Source organism: Notolepis coatsorum (genome assembly GCF_963971535.1).
Source record: "Notolepis coatsorum genome assembly, chromosome: 1".
Lineage (NCBI taxonomy): Eukaryota > Metazoa > Chordata > Actinopteri > Aulopiformes > Paralepididae > Notolepis > Notolepis coatsorum.
In genome coordinates this window covers 307,923,140-307,948,139 of record NC_140165.1, presented here as the reverse complement: position 1 = coordinate 307,948,139, position 25,000 = coordinate 307,923,140, and the positions used below count along the sequence as shown (strand labels likewise).

Genomic DNA, 25,000 nt, shown 5'->3' with positions numbered 1-25,000 from the left:
TCCCAATAGGCCTCTCTGTTTACGGTTTCATTCAGTAATAAAAATAATAAAATAGAATAGACAGAGTAACAAAAATAATTGCGGTTTGATTCAGTTAAAAAATAGGCTAAAAATAATAAAATAGAACAGAGTGTAAAAAGTGTGATAAAATAGTTCAATAAAAATATAACAACAGAGCAGTGCATCGCTCTTAATACTTTGAGTTTCTTTACAAAGTTCTAACATACAATGTGATGCACAAGATGTGGTTCGAAGCTCAGCTCACCTGGCAGCGCAGCGGTCCTGCGGTCCGTTGTTGACATGTTCGAATCCCATAAAAAAAATTTTTAACGTGTATTCTTTCGCCGGTTAAGGTTAGGCATGGTTAAGGTTAAGGTTAAGGTTAGGCATTGTTTCGGAGTTGGTTAAGGTTAGAACGGTTAAGTTTAGGCGCTGTTAAGGAGCTGGTTAAGGTTAGAGTTTGTCTTAGAGAATGGCAATATTCTTTCTATGGTTAAGGTTAAGGTTAGGCATGGTTAAGGTTAATGTTAAGGTTAGGCATTGTTTCGGAGTTGGTTATGGTTAGAACGGTTAAGTTTAGGCGCTGTTAAGGAGCTGGTTAAGGTTAGCGTTTGTCTTAGAGAATGGCAATAGACAGCCTATTTCCGCACTGCCGCTCTCTCGCGCTGCCGCGGTCACATGGTCAAATTGTCACATTCTTGCACTCCTCCGCTGTTAGAAAGCAACACGCTTAGTGGACTGTAAATTATTAAGCCAGGTTGGAGTTTTACCTGCAAACATTACAGGCCAATAAAGATGTGATTTGATAATCCATCGATTAATTATTACCAGTGATGGGAATAACGGCACTATAAGTAACTTCGTTACTAACGGCGTTCGTTTTTTCAGTAACGAGTAATCTAACGGATTACTCTCCCAATCTTAATAACGTTGTTACCATTACTACAAAAAAATGCGGCGCGTTACTATGAATGAACCTGTTTCTTTCATCAGACATATCTCTGCGCCGAGAGGCAATAATATGTTCTTCCTTGTTTAGTGGACAGTGCGCGAGCCAAGCATACATGCTGACGATTGGCTGAGGTTGAATACAATGTCATGGTAAGCCAATCAGAGGTGGAGGTGGGCGGGTGTCTAAAGCATCCAGAGTCTGAAACACAGCGCGACAAGACAAGCGATCACTGATCATTCAGCATGAGACCGCGGTCTGTGTAGTGTACGTTTTGAGCTCAAAAACGAATCCAACGAACACCACATGAGACCGCGGGTCCATGAGCGTTTTGTGTTCACTCTTTGCAGCACAGGGCACTGAGTGGCTCTACTGCAGTGCTGACAGCCTTATCAACAGTGCTGCACTTCCTGGTTTAATAGCACAGGCTTCAGGTGCTCAGAGATATATATATCTCTGTATGTCATGCATGTCTTAAATGTAATGATTAGATTAGTTTAAATGATTCGATTAGATTCTTATATCTGTATGTTGTGTATGTCATTGATTGATTGATTGAAAAGTTTATTAACAGATTGCAGAATGGGTACAGTACAGTACAGCTCAATACATACAATTGTTAAGGGGATGCAGACCAGAGAAAGACTTTTGTCATAAATGTCATGAATTGAAAATGGGGGACCCTGATGTAAACAAGACGAAACTCTTTCTCTGGTCTGCATCCCCTTAACAATTGTGTGTATTGAGCGGTACTGTATTGTACCCATTCTGAAATCTATTAATTAAAATGTTCAATCAATCAGTATATATTTGTTATTTATTTTTGGTATAGTGCTTAACAAGCATAATTTAATGTTGCCCAGTTGTGGCCTGTTGAGGGGCAATACATATCAAAAGTTCCAAACAGTGGCGGACTGGCCATCGGGACGTTCGGGACGAATCCCGATGGGCCGGGACCAAAGTGGGCTGGTCCAAAAAAAAAAAAAAAAAAAAATTCCTTTTTTTTTACGTTTTTTTTTAATTTTTTTTTGCCAGTGTGTGGGCCAGTGTGTGGGCCACTAATGTGGGCCGGTGTGTGGGCCAGTGTGTGGGCCAGTGTGTGAGTCGGTGTGTGGGCCACTAATGTGGGCCAGTGTGTGGGCCGGTGTGTGGGCCAGTGTGTGAGTCGGTGTGTGGGCCACTAATGTGGGCCAGTGTGTGGGCCGGTGTGTGGGCCAGTATGTGGGCCGGTGTGTGGGCCGGTGTGTAGGCCAGTATGTGGGCCAGTGTGTGGGCCAGTATGTGGGCCAGTATGTGGGCCGGTGTGTGGGCCAGTGTGTGGGCCGGTGTGTGGGCCAGTATGTGGGCCAGTGTGTGGGCCGGTGTGTGGGCCAGTATGTGGGCCAGTGTGTGGGCCAGTGTGTGGGCCAGTGTGTGGGCCACTAATGTGGGCCGGTGTAGTGTGTGGGCCGGTGTAGTGTGTGGGCCAGTGTGTGGGCCGTATGTGGGCCGGTGTGTGGGCCATTATGTGGGCCGGTGTGTGGGCCAGTGTGTGGGCCGGCAATAAAACAATAAACAAGTTGCATAAACTAAATCAGATTAAAAATGATCACAGTTCTGGTTTGCCTTAAGATGCAGTTTAAGATGGGTCTTGAACATGGAGTATGTAGGTCACTCTCTAATCACAACTGGTAGGCTATTCCAGTAGTTACCACTTTTAACAGAGAACACAGTTTTTGCAATGGTAGTATACCGAAAAGGCACCTTACAGTCCCCTCTACTGATGGCCCTGGTGGTAATGCCAGTGTCCGCTTTCTGTTGGATGAACTCATTCAATGGGGGAGGGGCAAGTCCATGCAGAACCTTGTACATGAAGCAAGTATATTTGAAAACTTGGAAATTCTCGAAACTTAGCATGTTATGTTTTTCTAAAACATTACAGTGATGAAATGAAATTGGTTTCCTATCAAATACTTTTATGGCTTTTTTGTAGAGTAATTATATTGGTGTAAGAGTAGTGACATATAAAAGAGACCAGTTGATAAAACAATAGGCCTACTTGATGTGTGATAAAATCATTGAATGCAGAAACATCCTTGCAGCATTAACTGGCAGGCAGGGCCTGATCTGCCTGAAGTTTTCGATGTTAAACTTGACTGTGTTTGTCACTTTCTTCACATGACTTTTTGAAGGTCAATGTAGAGTCCAATGTGACCCCAAGATACTTGAATTAATGTACAATGTCCAGCTCCGCCTCTCCCAGAAACACATTAGAGTGAGTGACCTCTACTGGTGACTTTGTGAACATCATACACACTGTTTTCTTGGTGTTAAGTGAAAGACATGCTTTTGTTAGCCAGTCTTGAATGAGACATGAGACATCAGTGAATGAGATTCACGTTTCCTCCCAACCGCGAGTAGGCCTAGAAGCGCAGAAATGGAGAATGCAAAAAAAGAAAGGGTGGAGCTGAAAAAGCTAGAATTAAAAAACTAAAATTGCTAGTAAAAGACGCAGAACAATGTTCTAAAATTACAGACATGTTTACCCGCTGCTGCTGCTAATGATGATGAAGTTCAAGTGGAAGGAACCAACAGTAACATGACAGGTGCATGCAGTAGCCTAGTGCATATTCTACTGTTGGTGTCTGCCGGTTCATGAGGGCTAGCTAGCCTATACTAGCTCTTGCAGTGATTTCAGTCATTCTATTACAAGACAATGTGCTTTCCGTATTCCTGATTCCTTACAGCACGTGGACGTAAATAGTTGTGACTCGTCGTGACGTTTTTTCTCTGACTAAAAGTTTAGTTAGCAATGTTAGGACTAGTGCCCACCACAGCATCAGAAGCTAAAGTGCTAACCTAGAGAGCCAATCAGAACCTAGGACGGGCTGCAAATTAATCGGCTACTAATATTATAATAGTAAATACTAAAATAAAATACTATTATGTTCCCTTCCAAATTTTCATGTTGATATAATATTGGTAATCTAATTGATTGAATTGATTAGTTGCCATTTTACATGCTTAAATAAGATGTACCTTAGAATTCCCAACTGTTAGCCATGTTCTCGATCTGTATATGATTAGTCTCATCTACATGTTTGTAAATAACCACAGCTAACTAGCTTAAGCTAACAACTAGGTCAACTACTACCCCGTTGACTATAACCACCAACATAGTTGCATGGATGAAACAATCCAACAATAAACAACTACAACACAGTTGTATCAGTTCCAGGGATGGCACGATACCGCGATACCCATCCGATACTGCCGCCCCCCCCCCCATAGCACACATGACTCAGTTATGCAATAGTGCTGCTGCTTTTTATTTTGTTCAAATGATTTAGTTAATACGTTAATACGACTACAGTGATTTCATGGCGGCTTCCTGTCCTCACGTCTAAAACGTCCGTTTACCGGTACATCGCGTGAAGATTTTAAAATCCATTGGTAAACAAACAGTGCTGAAAATATACACTTTGACTGCTGTTTTGATAGGGTTAGGGCAGGGGTGTCAAACTATATTTCACAGAGGGCCACATCAGCATGGTAGCCCTCAAAGGGCCAAAGTATAAATGTAAATATAATGTAATGTAAAATAAATGCAACTACTCCTTTACATATTGTTAAATAACTGTTTCTGTATTCATTACTTCTATTCTATTACTTCAAGTTACAAATATTACATATTGTGATAGGAAAAAATTGTATTTGCTCTTTAACCCTGCTCAGAAAATGTCTACAATGCACTTCTGTGGAAATTGCCTACGTTTTTCTACTCTATATTTCTTCGTAAAGATGTAAGGAGATACACAGGTGTTACTTCCAGTCCTCTACACATCCTGCTACGTCAAATATAATGATAAAACTGCCCGTTGCCAGGGCAACACAGGAAGCTTGTTTCCAGTTAGAAATGGCAGGTTTGCCCCCCACCCCCGGTATGCGGTATCCTGTCTCTGCATTTAAACTCTTTTCAGCTACACCTTGTAAACTGAAGTGAGACTCTGTACACAGATAATACATTTAGCTTATCAGCTTCTATCCTTGATTCAAGTAAGCATTCGTTCACAGTTCCAACTGGGTAATTTTTTGCTAAAATTCCACCACAATATGCATTTGCATAGATGTAAAAATATACGTTATTTTAAGATAAATCCTTTTGATTTATCAGGTTAAGAACCCCATATTACTCCATCAATCAATGATCAAGCTATTTTTCATTTTCATTTCATTTAATTTTTATTTATTTGTACATGGAATTGTTACAGTCCAACAGTGTCTTCAGTACATATTGACTTAATATGATCCACTAAACTCCATGGCCGAAAGGAACAGGAAGAAGAAGGCTCAATATTGTACCTGCCCCTACACACATACAGTACACTGATAGACTGTTCATAGCGCAATGTTTACCAAACCAAACAAAATGTACATACTTATTTTGCAGAAATTAAAACATAAACACAATTAAATTAACATAAATAAATAAATGTTGTGTATATCAGTTAAATTACATATTTACTGAGGTTCATTCATTTATACACACAGACACACACACACATGTATCTATATATTTATAGTACACTGTTCTATTATATCATGTATTATTCTATATAATTGTATTATTTTTATTTGATTATACTATAACTAAATTATACTATATTATACTAAAGTAACTAGACTATATTATATTGGTATACAGTAATATACAATATTATTTTATATACTGTTATTTTAATATATTATTATTCTATAATATATATAAATCAAATCAAATCAAATTTATTTGTAAGGCCCGACAACACACGTTAATGTCCCCATGGGCCGTACATGTCTTCTTTAAACAAGTCAAGAAGAAACATAACAATAAGTCAAGAACAGAACAAGAACACCATAAGGTCCAACAAATTTAAAATAAATGCAAATAAATGAAAGAATATATATATATATATATATATATATATATATATATATATATATATACTACTATATTACTATACTGTAATGCTTTGCTATATTCTGTTATGATAAACTGCAATACTATACTAAATGTGCTACTCGTAGTTAAACAAATGTGATTGCATATAACAGCTAACTGCTACAGCTAAGTTGGTAGTTAGCCTATTCCATTAATGTTGAATGTATTTATGAAGGTTGTTGATGGTGGTTGGCGCTGATTAGCAGACATGATTCCGTCAGTCTGCCACAGGGCAGCTGTGTTTGCTGATGCTGCTCACAACCACCAGTAGTGTATGACTGTGTGAGTGTGAATGCTTGATGGTTTCTGTGAAGCGCTTTGTGGAACAATGCTGATATACAGTTAAGAATGAGTAATTCGCTTTTGGTTTTTAAGAAAATGGTTTGTAAAGCTATTTTTGAAAACTACAAGGGTGAATAATACTGTTTTCTTTTGCTATTTTCTTTTAGAATACTGTTTTGGAGTCATAATTTTTTTAATTCGTTTTTTTTTATCCACTTTTTCTCCCATTTTCTACATTTTCTCCCATCCCAATTTCGTATCATCCAATTCAACCCTCCCCTGTCACGAACGCTGTTTCTTGCCTCCCACAAGCCGGCTGCAATGTGGACTATGTCATACATAGCACAAGTCCCCTCCGGTACTTGAGGTAACAGCAGTCGCATCTTTTCACCTGCGCAGCTCGATCTCTCAGGCTCACGCTGCCCCCGACACTTCCTGATTCTACTGCGCAGGCGCACCAATCGACCTGTAGGAGTCGCTGTCCACAATGCCCGATCCCCACCCATCAGTTTCCCACCCCCTAATACGGCCAATGTGTATTAGTATGAACGACCAGCTAAACTGAAAGCAATGTGGAGCGCTGGGCTCGAACAGGCGAGCCCAGCGTCTCCAGTATTTGTGGCGAGCGCCTTGCCCACTACGCCACGTAGCCGCCATTTTTTTTTAATTTTTGTTAATAATATAGGACAGGCATATATAAGCATTATGCTTCAGTCTGTACCTTTTCAGTCACTGTAAAATCAAATATTGTTAAATGATGGGGTATATTGTATTGTGTTAGATGATGACTGAATAAACTACTACTACTACTACTACTACTACTACTACTACTACTACTACTACTACTTTGGGTGTTTTCAAAAGGCTGAAAAACGCTGTATGAATTCAAGCCATTATTATTGATTGCTGATGTTCTTCTTATGCAGTTGACTCTGAGGAAAGAGAGAGCGCCCAGTCCAGCACAGCTGACCCTGAGGGGAGAGAGAGCGCCCAGTCCAGCACAGCTGACCCTGAGGGGAGAGAGAGCGCCCAGTCCAGCACAGCTGACCCTGAGGGGAGAGAGAGAGCCCAGTCCAGACAGACAGACAGACAGACAGAGAGAGAGACAGAGAGACAGAGAGAGAGAGAGACAGAGAGAGAGAGACACAGAGAGAGAGACACAGAGAGAGACACAGAGAGAGAGACACAGAGAGAGACACACAGAGAGAGAGAGACACAGAGAGAGACACAGAGAGAGAGACACAGAGAGAGACACACAGAGAGAGGGAGAAACAGAGAGAGAGAGACACACACACAGAGAGACACATACACAGAGAGAGATAGAGAGAGAGAGAGAGAGAGAGAGAGAGAGAGAGAGAGAGAGAGAGAGAGAGAGAGAGAGAGAGAGAGAGAGAGAGAGAGAGAGAGAGAGAGAGAGAGAGAGAGAAAACAGGCTCTTGGAATGGGTGTCTGGGAGGAAGTGGGGGGTCTTTCAATGTTGATTAAACGGCAAGCAACTAATGTCATGAGTGCCAAATTAAAGGACAATAAATCCAATCTAACTGAAATTGTGTAGCACAGACCTTTCTATTAGGGATGCTCGATATTGGCTTTTTTACCGATACCGATATACCGATATTGTCCAACTCTTAATTTCCGATACCGATATCAACCGATACCGATATATGCAGGGTTTCCCGCCCCAAGAAATGGAATAATTTCAGGTAATTAACATTACATATCTCTTGTTGTGGAATTAACACAACATTATGCATACTTTTGACAATAAATAAAATCAGAATTGGTTCTTACTTGCTTGCCTGGGTAAATAAAGGTTATAGAAATGTAAATAAAATATAATTTTTTAAAAACCAATACCGATATTTTTCGATATCACATTTTACGATATCGGCCGATAATATCGGTAGGCCGATAATATCGGACATCCCTACTTTCTATGGATCAAAACCTCAATATTATTATGGTGTAGTTAATACTTCATGTATCCTTAATCCCTAGGCTAATGAGGCACTAAGATGTTAGTAAAAAAAAAAACATATGCCAATGACGGGAAGTAACGGTATATGTATGTGTGTGTCTGTGTGTGTGTGTGTGTGCACTGTGCATGAGTGCACATCTAGGGGCGGTGTGTAGATTTGGTCTCCCTGATGTTGACTCCTTAGCCACAGCCTTGGGTTGTTTAATACTGGACAAGTGTTTCATAACGCCCCTGTTGTGTGGGCCCGGTTTCGGGGCCGGTGCGTGGGCCGGTGTGTGGGCTGGTGTGTCTGAATGTCCCGGGCTGAATTTGTGTCCCAGTCCGCCACTGGTTCCAAAACATCTATTCTGTTTGTATTTGTATGATCCACTATATAAACATAGTAATTATAATATCTACATAGCCTACATGGCATTTGATTGGAGGCTAGTCTCACTTTGTCCCACAGCAACATTAAAATAGTTTAGATTTGTGTATGTTGTTTATGTAAAAAAAAATCTTGAAAGTAACGCAATAGTTACTTTCTGAAGTAACTAGTTACTTTTATAATTTGTAATGGAGTAAGTAATTTAGTTACTTTTTGGAAGAAGTAACTAGTAACTGTAACTAGTTACTTTTTTAAAGTAACTTGCCCAACACTGATTATTACTAATCCTAATAGTGATGGGTTCTACCCCCCCCCCCCCCCCCCCCACCATCCAACAGCCCTGTAACACCCCCAACCCCTCCCCCCTCCTTCCGCACATGGCGCCACCTAGGTCGGCTGCCAGTCTGTTTGCGGTGGTGAATACGTATGTTTGTCTCAAGGCTAGCCCTACATGCATCATCAAAGCGCATGTAGGTGTTTTTATGCTCTGTACCATTATTACTATCTAAAATGTAATAATTGTACTGTAATGAGCTGTATGTGTATGATCCAAGCGTCCTATGATCCTCATAGGACCATAACAGAAAAAAGCATTCCATGTGAGGGTATTCTGTATTTTTGCATGTCAACTAATAAAGAAACTTGAAACTTGAAATAAGATTGGTGTGGCTTTACAATACTCTTCATAAGGCACTATGAAAGGATAGACGGGTAACTTTACCGCCCCCAGATCAGGTTATGTTCTAGTTCAGTAAGAGGTCAAACATAGAAAATAACTGCCCGTTGACCAATCAACTCTTTGGAAAACGGGACATCGTTACTTGAAGATCACGTGGCACTTACTTAACCCTTTCCATGTGATATGTGATATGTGATATGTGATATGTGTAATGTGTTATGTGTTATGTGTTATGTGATATGTGTAATGTGTTATGTGTGTTATGTATGTTATGTGATATGTCACACTTTTTACTTCTTACTGATGCACTGCTCTGTTGTATGTTAAATACCCTGTTGTATGTCCGTTCTATTTGATCATTTTTAGCCTATTTTTAAACTGAATCCAACCGCACTTTGTTTTTACTCTGTCTATTCTATTTTTATTATTTGTATTACTGAATGAAACTGGAAACAGAAAGGCCTATTGGGACGCTAGATCCTAATGTGAAACACTGTGATTTACCTTACCTTGCTATCTTTTTTTTATGCTCGCTTATGCCTGTATTTTTTGCTGTTGTGAAGCACTTTGAACTGCAACTTCTGTATGAAAAGTGCTATACAAATAAAGTTTATTATTATTATATGTGATATGTGATATGTGATATGTGATATGTGTTATGTGTTATGTGATATGACTGATATATCAAATCAGGAAAATGAAAACCACGTGTGTGAGTGTGTGAGATGGCGTGGGGGTGGGGGTGGGGGTGGGGGGTGGAGGGGCTCAAGCTGACACTTCAGAACAGATCAGTCTGAGCTCTATTTTGTTGCCTCTTCAAACCAGACGTTCACTTCAATGAGGCCACAGCTGATTGACAGTTTAGAACCAGAATTCTTCCTGAAGGAGAGGAGCCAAGTCGAGAGAATGTATCTAAATAGATTAGGAGTTGTGTGTGTGTGTGTGTGTGTGTGTGTGTGTGTGTGTGTGTGTGTGTGTGTGTGTGTGTGTGTGTGTGTGTGTGTGTGTGTGTGTGTGTGTGTGTGTGTGTCTGTGTGTGTGTCTGTGTGTGTGTGTGTGTGTCTGTGTGTGTGTGTGTGTCTGTGTCTGTGTGTGTGTGTGTCTGTGTGTGTGTGTCTGTGTGCGTGCGTGTGTGTGTGAGAGAGAGAGGAGAAAGGGAGAGAGAGAGAGAGAGAGAGAGAGAGAGAGAGAGAGAGAGAGAGAGAGAGAGAGAGAGAGAGAGAGAGAGAGAGAGAGAGAGAGAGAGAGAGAGAGAGAGAGAAGGGTGCTTGAAATAGGGGGTAATTTAATGGGTAAATTCTATTCATGTCATTGTGGAATGTCTCAGTGTGATGATTTGTTTTGCTTTTTTCCCTCTCTTTTAGATGAAATCTGCACAACGGCAGACTGCACTCAGTCAGGTGAGTACAATGCGTGTGTGTGTGTGTGTGTGAGTGTGTGTATGTGTGTATGTGTGTGAGTGTGTATGTGTGTGAGTGTGTATGTGTGTATGTGTGCGTGTGTGTGTATGTGTGCGTGCGTGTGTGTGTGCGTGCGTGCGTGCGTGCGTGCGTGCGTGCGTGTGTGTGTGTGTGTGTGTGTGTGTGTGTGTGTGTATGTATGTGTATGTGTGTGTATGAGTATACATGTATGTGTGTACGTGTGTGGGTGTGTACATATACGGAAACAAGCCTTCTTAGATAAACCGGCTCTTATTTCAATTGAAAAGACAACAGATTGGTCGAGTTTTAGACAACTGACGAAAACCCCCTGAACATTTGGACTCGAGAGGACAGACACCGAGAACGTACCTCTCGCTCTCGTACCTCTCGCTCTCCTACCTCTCGTTCTCGTACCTCTGCTTGCCATATGGCGGATGTGCATTCTCTCCCGGCTCCGCTCCTGACCGAACCGCGTAAGTCGTGTTAGCGCACTCCTACGCGGAGCCTCCTCTACGCCCGTACTACTGTGTACATCACGGCCTGCTAAACAGCTCTGCCCCCAGTGTCGCATAACTGCACCCAATCCATCTGCCGGGTCCAATCAGCTTAGAAGAAGAAAATGCGGCTATAACTTTAAATTGGGTCATATAAACAGAGTTATCACGAATAACTCCCAGAATTTAAGATTTATGAATTATGCAGCGATGTAGAGTAATTATGAGAATTATCGGCGTTAAGGAAATCATACCTTTAAGGCTGCGTTCGTCGTCGTTTTTCCATGGACACAGTGAATAAACAAGGCTGCACAGACAATACATTTTTGTATCCACTTTTTCTCCTTATTTTTCTATTTTTCTCCCATCCCAATTTTCGCCTCGCCAATTCTCCCTTCAATTCTCCCCTCCCCTGTCTCGAACGTTGCTAGACTATGCCTCCCACTGGTCGGCTGCAGTGAGTACCTCGTCCCCTCCGGTACACGAGGAGGCAGCTGTCGCATCTTTTCACCTGAACAGCGCGATCTCTCAGTGGCGACGAGTAACGCGTGGGAGGCTCACGCTGCCCCCGATACTTCCTGATTCTGCTGTACAGGCGCACCAACCGACCTGTAGGAGTCGCTGTCCACAACGTCCAATCCCCACCCACCGGCTTTCCCACCCTCTACCACTGCCAATTGTGGTAGTATGAACGACGAGCAACGCAGAGAGCTGGGCTCGATACCAGCATATCCTGCGTTAGTGTCGAGCGCCTTGCCCACTGCGCCACTCGGCCGCCCGCACAGACAATTATTTAACCTTTTTCAACTCACAAATAAATATTGTTGTACCTATTACCTTTATTTCAACTCGAAAGGCCACTCATGCTTCCCTCATTTACAGTCACGTCGAGTGTACATACAGGAATAAGCAAAAAAAGGCATATAAAATCATAACAATAAGACAACAAGGCGAGGCAAAAAGTAAGGATAACAAATCAATTAAAACACGTACAACTTGACAAAGGTTGGAGATCAAGGTTTTAAACTCTGCAACAGAGGGGAGAATCTCAAGCTTTAAGGACTGTTGGAGTTCATCCCATGAGCTAGAGGGGCATCATAGCAAAATGCAGATCATCGACCCTGTTCAGAGCAAATTCAGGGACCTAAGGACCAGCTCGTCACTAGAACAGGTGCCATAGGTTCCGGAATTCCATTCCAATAGTGATGTAGTATAAGGAAGTAGCTTACCAATAACATTGAAACCTTTATTTATACTCAAGTGAGCTCTGAGGTGAGGCCACCTCATTTACAGAACTGCTGAGTGTACAACAAGATAAAACAACAAAACAATGTGCAGTGCAATCAGATAAAAACAGTTACAACATGAATCATAGAGAAATGAAATCAGACATTTAAATTCCTTAAGGGAAGGAAGAACTTCCAACTTTAACTTTGACTGAATGTCAATCCAGGACTTTGGGGCTGCATAAGAGAACGCTGTCCTGCCGAGTCCTGTACTAGTCTGTGGAATTTTAAATGTGATCCAGTTACTAGATTGTGTTTGATGGGCTGGAGCATTCCTGTCCAACAGGGCAGCTATATACGGTGGCTGTTTGCCGTGGTCAATGCCTTGAAAATGTACAAGAGCCAATGATATTCTCGCAGAGCTGCTAGGGCAGGGGTGGCCAACCAGTCAGAGACTAAGAGCCACAAAAATTACTGTGGTACCACAAAGAGCCACACCATATACCAGCGTTTCTCAACCTTTTTTTTCAGTCACGGCACCCTTCATGTGTTTATAGGTCTCACCCTCTGGCCTCTGAAGTTGCTAATGTCTTTTTTATTTGGGCCTCACAGGGTTAAAAGTACCCTGTGAGACCCACGGTTGCAAAATTACAAAATCACTTTTAGCCATTTAAAAAAAGAATGTTTATTTAAAAAATGTTAAAGGGGAACTATTTGACTATTTCTTTCACTATTTGGGCACTTTTACACAATTCCTGTGAGTCTATGGAACACCTAGGTTTTTTTCAAATGGTGAGGTAAGTACCACGTCCTTCCTTCCTCTAGATTTAGCGTACGGTTTGTATTTCTAATCAAGTACTCAAAAACCGCATTTTTCTATCTCAAGATCTTAAGCCGTTTTGAGGCTGGGCTCCAACCACTGTGTGGCCTGGTGCCAACTGCCACATCAACTGCCACATCATTATGCAGCTGAGAAATCTCTGACATCACAGATATGCAAATTTTCAGATGACTCAGTTCAGTGAGGGTGAATATTGTGAGAGGAGAATTGGAAGAATGCGCCAAATATGAGAATTATAGACATAGATCCTATTAATATAAGTCCACATAGCTAAGAAACAATGGTAAACACTGAAAAAGGCCATTTATAAGATAGTTCCCATTTAAGCACATGTATAGTCAATTGGTCCTGTTGTTCAGCCTCACAATGCTATTTGATAGTAAATGTGTTTATATGTCCCACCCTCTGGCCTCTGAAGTTGCTAATGTCTTTTTAATTTGGGCCTCACAGGGTTAACCTCTTAAGCCCGAGATATACAGTAAAAGTGTATATTTTCAGCATTACGTTTGTTTACCAATTATTTTAACTGTTATTAGTGAAATATAAGATTATAGAAATCTCAGGGCATTGAGTCGGAAACCGGCGCATATTGACAGGAGGAAGTGGCACATCCAAAAGTGAGTGTAGTCTTTTGAAGGAAGAGACTCAGGGCTTTCAAATTTTGAAAAACAACCCTACCCAGCTCACACCAGCCCCTGTCAATCATCTGACTTCTGGATTAACTTTTTTATTTCTCTTATTTTTTGGGATTATCTCCCACAAACCTGAACGTTATTGCCATAAAACAGAACGCAGTTAGTTTCTCTACCTTTCTGTGAACGTCTTGCAAAAAACGGTGTTGCAATATGATGAAAAATGGTGGAGAAATTCCCTAGATTCAGATACCAAGAACATGCAAATGGACTATTTAAAAAAGAAATACAATTTTTATTCTACGTCCTTGTGGAATGAGTGACATAAAAAAAAAAAAAAAAGTTAAAAAAAAAATAATATTTTTTATTTTTTATTTTTTTATGGATGGAAGAGCCGCACATTGACGGGCAAAGAGCCGCATGCGGCTCGCGAGCCGCGGGTTGGCCACCCCTGTGCTAGGGATTCCTAACCAACCCTATACTGTTGTAAAGGATACAATGGTGTGTATCATATCTATCTCCAGTAATAAATCTATGTGCAGAGTGGTACACAGAGTCCAAGGGTTTCAGGGTGGAAGCTGAAGCATGACGATAAATGACATCTCCATAATCAAGAACAGATACAAATATTGACTCAACTCTTTTCCGACAGACTTGAGGGAATCTTGAGCGATTTCTGTACAGAAAGCCAACCTTTTGGCGCAGCTTAGACAGTATGAAATTTAAAGGTAAATTTGTCTATCCACAGGCCCAGCTATTTATATTCAGTGACTCTAATTTGTGTACCATTTAGTGATGATATTTGTAAACTATTGTAATGTAAATGTTTTGCCCTGGAAAATATCATGAATTGTTTTATTAGAATTGAGGACAGGCTTAAGTTGATGTAGGGCATCTTGCAAAGCAATAAAAGAGAGCTGCACGTTTTCAGCTCTAACTGTAGATAACTGTGTCATCAGCATATAAATGGGCTTGACAGGATCCATTTAAAGATGATAAAATATTGTTTATGTAAATTTTGAAGAGGACAGGGCCCAGCACCTATGGATAGAAACCAGTGGAGGCTGCTGACCAAATTTTTAGGTGAAGCACAAATTATTATATTATATTATATATTAAATTATATTTTTAAAACATCCCCCACTGTGTGTCAGTGGTCAGTGCGTGGACACAGATGAAAACATATATTAGGTGACAGCGCACCTGACCAGATGAAATCATATTAGGTGACAGCGCACCTGACCAGATGAAATCATATTAGGTGACAGCCCACCTGACCAGATCAAAACATATTAGGTGACAGCGCACCTGATCAGATCAAAACATTTTAGGTGACAGCGCACCTGACCAGATCAAAACATATTAGGTGAAGGTGACAAGGAAGCCACAGACTCATACCCCCCCGACACTCAACTAACCGCCTCGGACAGTCCTTCATACCAGTGGCCATCAGGCTCCACAACAGTGGGCAGCAACTGCTGCCAGACATCGACCTAGAACTAATAGGAACACAAGTAGGACAATAACACTACCTTATGCATACTGCACCTTATGTGGATACTGTGATACTGTGAATAATGAATAATGTATATTTCAGTTAGTTAGATAGTAAATTATAACACTACCTTATGCATACTGCACCCTATGTGACACTGTGAAAATATATTTCAGTTAGTTAGATAGTAAATTATATTGACCTATTTGTTTACACTGCTTGTGTTGTTTTCACTACCTGTACCCCCCCCCCCCCTTCCCCCATGCTGCTATGATGCCTGAATTTCCCCAAGGGGATCAATAAAGGAATATCTTATCTTATCTTAAAAGGAAAGATGAAATTCCCTACCTGGGTTCCATCCTATAGAGGCAAATCTTTCCTGTGACAAAATGGGATCCAATGTAATAAAACTAAGTCAACCAACAAACTAGATTCCTGTACCGGATCTCCTCTCTGGTAAACAAGAATACCTTGAAGACTCTAACAGGAGCACTCAGTCAAGGGTACTACGACTATGCTTGCACCTCATGGTACCAAAGCACCTCAAAGGCACTAAAAACAAGATTACAAACATCACAAAACAAACTGGTCAGACTACTGCTTGACCTTACTCCTAAAACCCACCTCACCCCTGCCCACTTTGACAACCTAGGATGGCTTAGAGTAGACGTACAGAGTACAGCAACTTGCAATGGGCCTGGTCTACAAGATACACTACACCACTAAGATACCCATGTGCATGTCGAAATACTTCCCAAAGGTCAGTGAATACCACAACCACAACACCAGAGGGAGTTCCCCAAATCATGTTCAACCCAGATAAAATAATTTAAAAAGTTAAAAAAAAAAAAAAAAAAAAAAAAAACATTTTTTTTTAATAAAAAAAAATAGTCATAACTTAGAAATGAGATTGCATAGGTCTATGAATCGATATCGCGATTCTGTTTTGATTAATTGCCCAGCCCTACAGTGTGTACAGTAAGTTAGCTTGGTGATTATCATTGTGATGTAGGCTAAGCTGGCTAGCTACTGTTAGCATACAAGCTTTTACAAACACTAGCCTACTTACTTTTTCATCCACAACGTTTTTTCTGATCCAGATGCATAAGTCCACTTCTTCATGTTGCTCAGTTGCTGGTTTATACTTCGGTCCTAATGTTGGCGCAACGTTTAATTTAGCCTGACTTGACTTGTTATAGCTGTACAGCTTACTTCTACTAAACAACAACTAAACTACTACCTTGCTCTTTCAAACAGTCAAAATGGGTCCATCTGCAGGGTCGGAGGTTAGGTTTAGGCCAATCTCAAGTTTCTTTATTAGTTGTCATACAGAAGTACAGAATACTTTTATACAAAATGCTTCTTTCTGTTACATTTTGTATAAAAGTATTCTGTACTTCTGTATGACAACTAATAAAGAAACTTGAGAAACTTGAGATTGGCCAGAGCTAAACCTAACCTGCAGATGGACCCGTTTTGCAAGGCTTGCCAATCATATTCAACCTCTGTGTATTGGATGTCAAGGGCTGTCAATCATTCAATCCTCCATTCAATGGCAAGAGTTTAACTGCACAGACCGTGCTTAGACGAAGTTAATAGCCTATTTCGATTGGCTGTTATTTATTATTTATATAACATTGGGTCACACCTGTGAAGTTTTCTTCACGAATAATTACTGCAGTCATTACTGCAGTGCAGGCCTGCTCAGAGCTGTCAATTTTGGCAATTTTTTTAAAAGAAAAAATTCACTGGCATTTTTTTACAGAGGAAAACTTTTCTAATAAAAAAATATAAAATAATAATAATTAAAAAAATAATTCTTTTATATATATATAAATAAAATAAATGTATATATATATATGTAAATTAATAATAATTATGAATTATGAGTGAATTTGTGTTTCACGTGTTGTCATAGAGAAACCTCCACTGATAGAAACTCACCGGACATGGCCAGCTCTTACACACTGACGCCTGGATGGTATAGTCATGAAACCAGCTAAGAGCATTGTCATACAGACCAATACTAGTTAGTCTATGCAGTAGAAGGGAGTGATCGACTGTATCGAAGGCTTTCGAAAGGTCTATGAAAAGTGCTGCGCAATGTCTTTTATTATCCAAGGCTGAGCTAATATCGTTCACAACCAGTGTAATTGCAGAGGATGTACTATGCTGGGCTCTGAAACCAGACTGATGAGGACTAAGCACGAAGTTAATTGCAAGAAAATGTTTGAACTGATTGTTTACTAGTGACTCCAATACTTTTGCCAAACAGGGCAGCCTAGAGATGGCTCTATAGTTATCTAAATTAACTCTCTCACCGTCCTTATGTAGTGGGAGTACGCTAGCCGATTTCCACTCAAGAGGAAGCTTACCAGAGGCAACAGAGATATTAAATATGTAAGTCAACTGCACAGTAATAACTGGAGCAGCCAGTTTGATAAAGTAAGCCTCCAGGCCATCTTCACCAATGGAGCACTTATTGTCTAATGCTACTACTGCTTGATAAACCTCATCAAGTGTGTAACTGAGGGGTTACAAAACCCTGACTGTATTAAAGATTGTGATAGATTAAACCACTGCTAATTATTCTTATTATTACTTGCCAGAAAGTACAGTTATAATATGGCAGACACTCAGAATAAGACGGCAAGGTGACAAAGAAATATCATTTATAGTATTTATTATTATGCAGTAATTGTACAGAATGGGAATTAAGGGTCGCGCTTGTATGGCGAAGAATATGAATAAAGTCAGTCAGTAGCAAAGTCAGTTGGAATGAATAATTCCTAAGCTGGGATACTAGACTAAACGCCGCCTGGCGTAGGATGGCACTATAGGGGGCAAAACGATGGTACCGCTGGAGACAAGGGGTATCCTCCCAGAGATGTAAGCTCTGGAGGAAAGAAGAATGTTCGGATACTCAGTCTGTTCACTTGAAGAAAAGGGGGTTCTCGTACGGAATCCAGTCCTTATAATCCAAATGCTCAGCAGCAAAGCAATAGCTGTAATCCAATTGCTCGATAGCAATGACGATAGCCAGCTAGCTTCGGTCCTCGAAGCTAGCCCAAGGTAAGATCTTCAAGGTGGTTAAATCCAAACGACAGTGGGTATTAACGAGGCTCTTCTCCACGGTAGTACGTTCCACAATCACTATAATCCAACCAATACTGGTTCTGCAATCGCCGCAGTAGGTTCCAATATGCACATGTCCAGTAGTTCCACGACTAGGCCCTCCTCGTGTACTGGCACTAATTACTAAGTCCATGCACACTTGCTAAGGTTTCACTAGTTACTAAACGAACGAACTGCTTGTAATGCTACATACCGAACGAACTGCTGTAACACGATTCACACTAAATGACGACTCTTTACTTCACATTAAGCTAAGTCAAACTTGACGTTACTGCATTAACTCTGACACTTTTACTATTCACTTCGCACGTTAGGTTCACAACACTCTGTTTAGACGAACTGCTTCACACTACATTAGAATCACACTACTGCTGCTGCGCCTTCCACGATATATATACTTAAGTGGCTTTCTAGTGCCAAGCCTCAGCTCTCGTCTCGAATCAATGCGCCGGCACCAGGCATGTTCCAACATGCCCAGACTCGCCTTTGAACCTGACTTCAGGGGCGCGTTGCCTGGCGCCGAGAACGTCAAGGGCATTATCTAATGAGGAAAGTGAATATTACTAGGATTCAAACGCAGGCTTAAAGGGATATAGCTTATATATATAAATAATATACAAGGTATATAAAACAATAAAAACGTAGATTCTCAGCTTTAATCTGGCCCTTCACAATAAAGTGTAAATGGGATGAGAGAAACATTTGAATGAGGAGACATTTGACCCTGACTATCAGTTGCAGCAGCTGAAAGAGACCCAGTTATATTTCTGTCAAAAATAAGTCCTGCCTCAGCAAAATGCTGGTTAAATAACTGACAGATGTCATTCTGAGGATTTGTTTTGTTGTGATTTACTGCACTCCAAAGTTTAGCAGGATTAGAATATGCATTTGTAACTAGATCAAGGTAATAGTCAAGGTAATCAGAGAGGATCAACCAACCTTCTCATAAAGGACACAGTGATGAGTGTCGTATCTATCCTTAGTGATGCATATGATGGCAAAGTGATGTCACGTCTTTATCAATTAGGTTCAAACATGTTGTTGGGAGTCGATTATGTCACTGTTTGGACGACTCTTGTTACAACAATCGTATCTATGGATCTTTCCAGCAACACGATTGGCTATGTCTAATTCAAAACACAGTTTATTGTCTCAACAGTTCTTTAATAAACTGCTAGTTGCTCCTATTTGGAAAGAAATGTGAGAAGGTCTCCACTTGTTGGCCAAGCTGCAAGTTGTCATCATTTTCATCTAAAAGGTTATTTATAAACCTAACCCTTACCTTAACAATAACCTTAACCTTAAGTAGAGACCTCACATCCCCACCCTAACGTCAATCAAATAGAGATATAGTGGTTTTCTACTTTGCAGCTTGGCCGTTTAGTGACCACGCTGTAATAAGGCACTGATTCTCCTTCTTCCATGGTCAATCCGGCCCTCACATCTGGTAGTGAAGGGCTTGGCCCATCGTGACCTCACCCACACACACTTCATCTCCGCTTCCTCCTCTACAGCTGTGTATACACCGTCGGATGAAGTCATATCGTCGGCGTAAGATAAGGTTACATGACGGTTATGAATGACACATCAGTCATACTGACACCAAAGGCGACCTTGGTTTGATTATGAGACCAAGCGGAGAGTGTTTGTGGAGCAGCGTATATATCGTGCGTTTACACATGACATGTACTCAGAGGTCATCGGCAGTTGCAAAGAACATCAGTGTGTCTAAAGCGTGTGGTCGTCATCGACACAGGTGTGGTCATCATATGACGTGAGTGGAGTACGTGTGTACCATCGTAAGGCCAGCTCACATGTCACAACAATGTGCTTATAGGGTCAATGGACTCTGTAAAGGGACACTTCACTGATTTCCAAACCTTTTCTCGATCTATGTAGTCAAGGCGGGCACATAGCTTGAGAGTTAGCTTTAATGGTATCAAATCGTCTTGCCCTGGTTGCAACTTGCCTGCAAGACAATGAGATGGGGTTTAAAATAGGCAAAGTGGTCCTTTAATTTTCCAAAATAAATCACATGTAAACGCTCGATCCATATTCCAAACATGCCGCATAAGAATTATAAAGAGATGTGAAGACATGTTTTCATTCTCTAGTTGATGGACTGAGCTCTTCATACAAGAACTGAGGTTGTACTGTACTTGTATTTACGCTAAAGCCACCTGAGAAAATTTGATTTAAATCTACAGTATTTATCTGGAGTATTTGCTCAGAAAAATATTTCACAATTTAACCTTAGAATAAATACAAATCGACATTAATACAATACAAATAAACGATAATGTATTGTGTTATTCTGCCCTAAAAAGGCTAACTGCAGTAACTAAGCTAATACAGAAAAAAATGCTTCAAAGTATTTTGACTGCCCAGCCAAATGTGTTATTGGTAGAAGAAATGCACTTGTCAAATAGGTATTCAAGTACTTTTCATGCCTTAAAACCATGACCAATGATTTGATCTATGACCCCAGAAATACAGATACTGCACTCTGCCTTTGTATTATCTTAAATAGTTAAATAGGCAAAAGATAAATTCAGTTCAATGAGTTCCTTTTCAGTTTGACGATTAATCTGTTTGGATTAATATTACTACATTCCATTTGTATTTCATTGTTTTCTTTTTAGACGTCTGCACATTTTAAAAGTTGAAATAGATTAATTAATTGAGAAAGAATGAAGCAGCCCCAAGTATTATTTTGTTGCAATATTCAGATTAAGATTTTTTATTGTCACAGCTTTTTTAAACGTAGCCTACATACATTCAGAACAACGTGAGATGCTTGTTTTCCCGGCTCCTCAACTGTAGTAGATTTGTAGACAACAATACACAACGATCTATACAAACTATACAATACAAGGTAAAAAACAGCAGATAAATAGAAAATACATTATTCTAGAGCGTAAGCAACAGTGTGTGTGTGTGTGTGTGTGTGTGTGTGTGTGTGTGTGTGTGTGTGTGTGTGTGTGTGTGTGTGTGTGTGTGTGTGTGTGTAATAACTGTGTAATAAGTGTGCTTGAGTCACTTAAGGTGTTACTTCATATCCGCTTCATCAGGTTTGTTCTGCAACTAACAAATATGATGTCGTTTTATTTAATTGAATTATTATAAAATGTATTTGAATATATCTATATATTTAGACTGTATAGTGTAACCTAGTTCTTTAGAGATACTTTAATCGGATCTTGTTATAATATAAATCAATATATCAATCAAATCTAGCCAAATTATAAATAGTTGTAATACTTGCGGTATAACTATATCAAGTTGAGGTTGTATTAATTATGACTTGGCTACATAGTGTGCAATGTAAGACACATCTGGTTATGGTTGTACTATGAGCTCCCAGTGAACAAACCTATGAAATAGAAACACATGTATGCATTGGACCTGTAGCGAATTAAGGAAGGATGAGTCTCGAGAGAGAGAGAGAGAGAGAGAGAGGAGAGAGAGAGAGAGAGAGAGAGAGAGAGAGAGAGAGAGAGAGAGAGAGAGAGAGAGAGAGAGAGAGAGAGAGGGAGAAAGAGAGAGATAGAGATAGAGAGAGAGAGAGAGAGAGAGAGAGAGAGAGAGAGAGAGAGAGAGAGAGAGAGAGTTTTGGAGGCAGTGTGCTGCTAATTGAACTCTGTGGCAACGAGTAGTCCTGTCACACAAGCTAGCTACTGTAGCGTTAGCTTTTCAAGGATGATCAAACTGCTATTGCTGCTACTGCGACTTACTGCGGTTTGCCTTGGGTCTTGGTTTGGATTTTGTAGTTACTTTTTACATCCTATTTTCTCTATAACAGAACCAGGAAGATTGAACCTTAGCCTTTGTAGGGCAGTGTTGATATCTTGTGGGAGGCCTAGAAGAACTCACGTTTGGTTCCCACGGGGGGGGGGGGGGGGGGGCTCAAGCAGTTGTACAGAGTAAGACAGTCTTGTATATATAATAATTTACACTATCCAGCTTATCCAGAATGTTCCCACAGTTGTATGATCAGAATGAATCAGGGCTTAAAGCTTCCCATGTAACCTCTCTCTCTCTCTCTCTCTCTCTCTCTCTCTCTCTCTCTCTCTCTCTCTCTCTCTCTCTCTCTCTCTCTCTCTCCTCTCTCTCTCTCTCTCTCTCTCTCTCTCTCTCTCTCTCTCTCTCTCTCTCTTTTTCTCTCTCTCTCTCTCTCCCCATGCAGCGTCTCGTCTGATTGAGAACATGGATGCCAGCGTGAACCCGTGTGATAACTTCTACCAGTACGCCTGTGGAGGGTGGCTGAGGAAGAATATCATCCCAGAGACCAGCTCCAGATACAGCACCTTTGACATCCTACGGGACGAACTGGAGATCCTCAAAGGTCAGACACACACACACACACGCGCACGCACGCACGCACGCACGCATGCACGCACGCACGCACGCACGCACGCACACACGCACAAAGACAGAATGCCATTCTCCAAGCAGATATCAGATCATATCATTTGTGCGACCGTTTCAGCCCCTTAAGACATATTACCAGCACGTTTGGGACTCAGAGTGAACTGGTCATTGATTCTGTCTCAGTCGGTTCCAAGATAAGTCTTCCAAGAGAACTCTTTGAAACATTTTGGAGAATGAGACCCAATGTTTAAAGGACACAAATATTATCAGTGCACTTGTACATTGTGGGTTATTCTGATACAATCGTGCCCAAATTGACAATGGCAATCAAAGTTACACACACATGGATGATGAACAATCAACACACAACTCATGGATACAGATAGCAGCGTCTTCTCCAAATTGCCCGGCTGCCAATAATTGCTGACACTGAGCAATATCTTGCTAATTGTTTGGCTCTTCTCTTCGGAAGACCGGCCATCTGAAGGCCTCTAACACCCAACTTATGGACATGACCCAGGCTTCCAAATATGAATACTAAAAGTTTACAGTTGTAGCCGAGTTGTGATATGGTATGCTCTAACAGTTGATATTTTAACATTTTGGTTGTAAAGGCTTCCTCTTGACTGTAATCAAACGTGCAACCAACTTCTAGGATGAGAACCTCTCTGTTATTCTCATTAACAACAACAACATCGGGGGTGTTTGCTGAAATATCAGAGAACAGTGAATTATCCCTACACAGATTGAGCATATATGGCTTCACACTGGTGTGCTTATACAGCTTATATGTTGCAGGTGACCTGAGTGTGGAACTGACACTGTCAGTTGCTCTCATCAATAGCTACATTTTTAAAAACTGTGTGCGAGACAGAGTGGTCAGCGGCAGGGAGACAGGCAAGCTTCCCTTGCAGTTTAAGCTCAGTCCAGTGTTGACGTTGGTGTTGTTGTTGTGCCGACATGAGATGGCGACGGGCATTGGTAAGTGGCAGTTCATGCCACGTTCCACAGATGTCAATGGTGGCCTTCACGGAGATGGTAGGGTCAGAGATGATCTCCTCAGAAACATTAACAGTGACTGAGTCCGGCCCCACCCACTCCAGGGCCACGTTGGACCAGCCGCATAGGTCATTCAGGTCTGGCCAGTCAGACCACACCCCGAATCCGGGGGCGCGGCTGTCCAGCTTTCCACTTGCTTTCTTCTTGTAACCCAGGACGTTTGGATCTGACCCACACGCCAGGGGGACCTTGCCTCTCTGCAGGTCTAAGAACAGAGAGGCTCTGGCCTGCTCTCTGACGTGCTGGTCGTCACTGTTCAGCATGTTGAGAAGATGACTCGTGGCAATGTACGTCCATTCAAAGTTGGGAACACCCAGGCCGCCCCTCCGCATGGTATGGAATATGATGTCCCGTGTTGAGTGAGTGTTCAGTCCAGTCCATTGTCTCACCATCTGTACGGTTTTATTGTTCATCTCACAAAGAAATTCGCGAGGAATATGTACATTTGAGAATAGGTGCTGATCTTTGACCAGGGCTGCTTCAAGTTTCATGATGAGTGGCAGGGGCGATGAATCAATTAAATCTAATCTGGTTGAGTAATCAGAGATAATTTCACTCACTTGTTGTTCCCATTCACCTGCCACATAAAATGTATGACCCAGATAGGTATATGTTTCATGACGTGCGTAGACTCTCAGTGGCTTGTAATGGTTAGTATATAATGTACTGTGTTATAAACAGTGTCACTGAACTGAGAGCAGTTTGATTGGGGCGATGCAGTATATAATGTACTGTGTTATGAACAGTGTCACTGACCTGAGAGCAGTTTGATTGGGGTGATGCAGTATATATTAATAGGAACCCAAGGAGGACAATACACTACCTGAAGCATACTGCACCTTATGTGACACTGTGAATACTGTGAATATATATTTCATTTAGTTAGATAGTTAAATTATATTGACCAAATTGTTTACACTGCTGTGTGTTTTTTTTTTACTAACCGTACCCCCCCCCTTCCCCCATGCTCAGTGTATTTTTTATTTTTACTGTATTTATTTCTGTATATTTTATTTCATTTTTATTCTATTTTACTCTACTCTTATCCTAGGCAACTTGATTGATTTGTGTTATTATTCTAATTTGTGACCTGTCCTGTCTAAATGTTTAA

The 25,000-nt window shown here is 40.9% G+C and overlaps 1 protein-coding gene across 1 annotated transcript in view; it reads left to right on the top strand.

Annotated features, from left to right (window-relative positions):
* Positions 1 to 25,000, top strand: part of LOC311225818 (neprilysin-like) — a gene marked incomplete at both ends in the record, with an annotated part of 91,402 nt that overhangs the window by 5,867 nt on the left and 60,535 nt on the right. The window contains 2 exons of the mRNA XM_084311212.1: positions 10,580 to 10,615; positions 22,646 to 22,804. Coding sequence (XP_084167338.1) covers positions 10,580 to 10,615; positions 22,646 to 22,804 — 195 coding nt within the window. The remainder of the gene's footprint in view (positions 1 to 10,579; positions 10,616 to 22,645; positions 22,805 to 25,000) is intronic.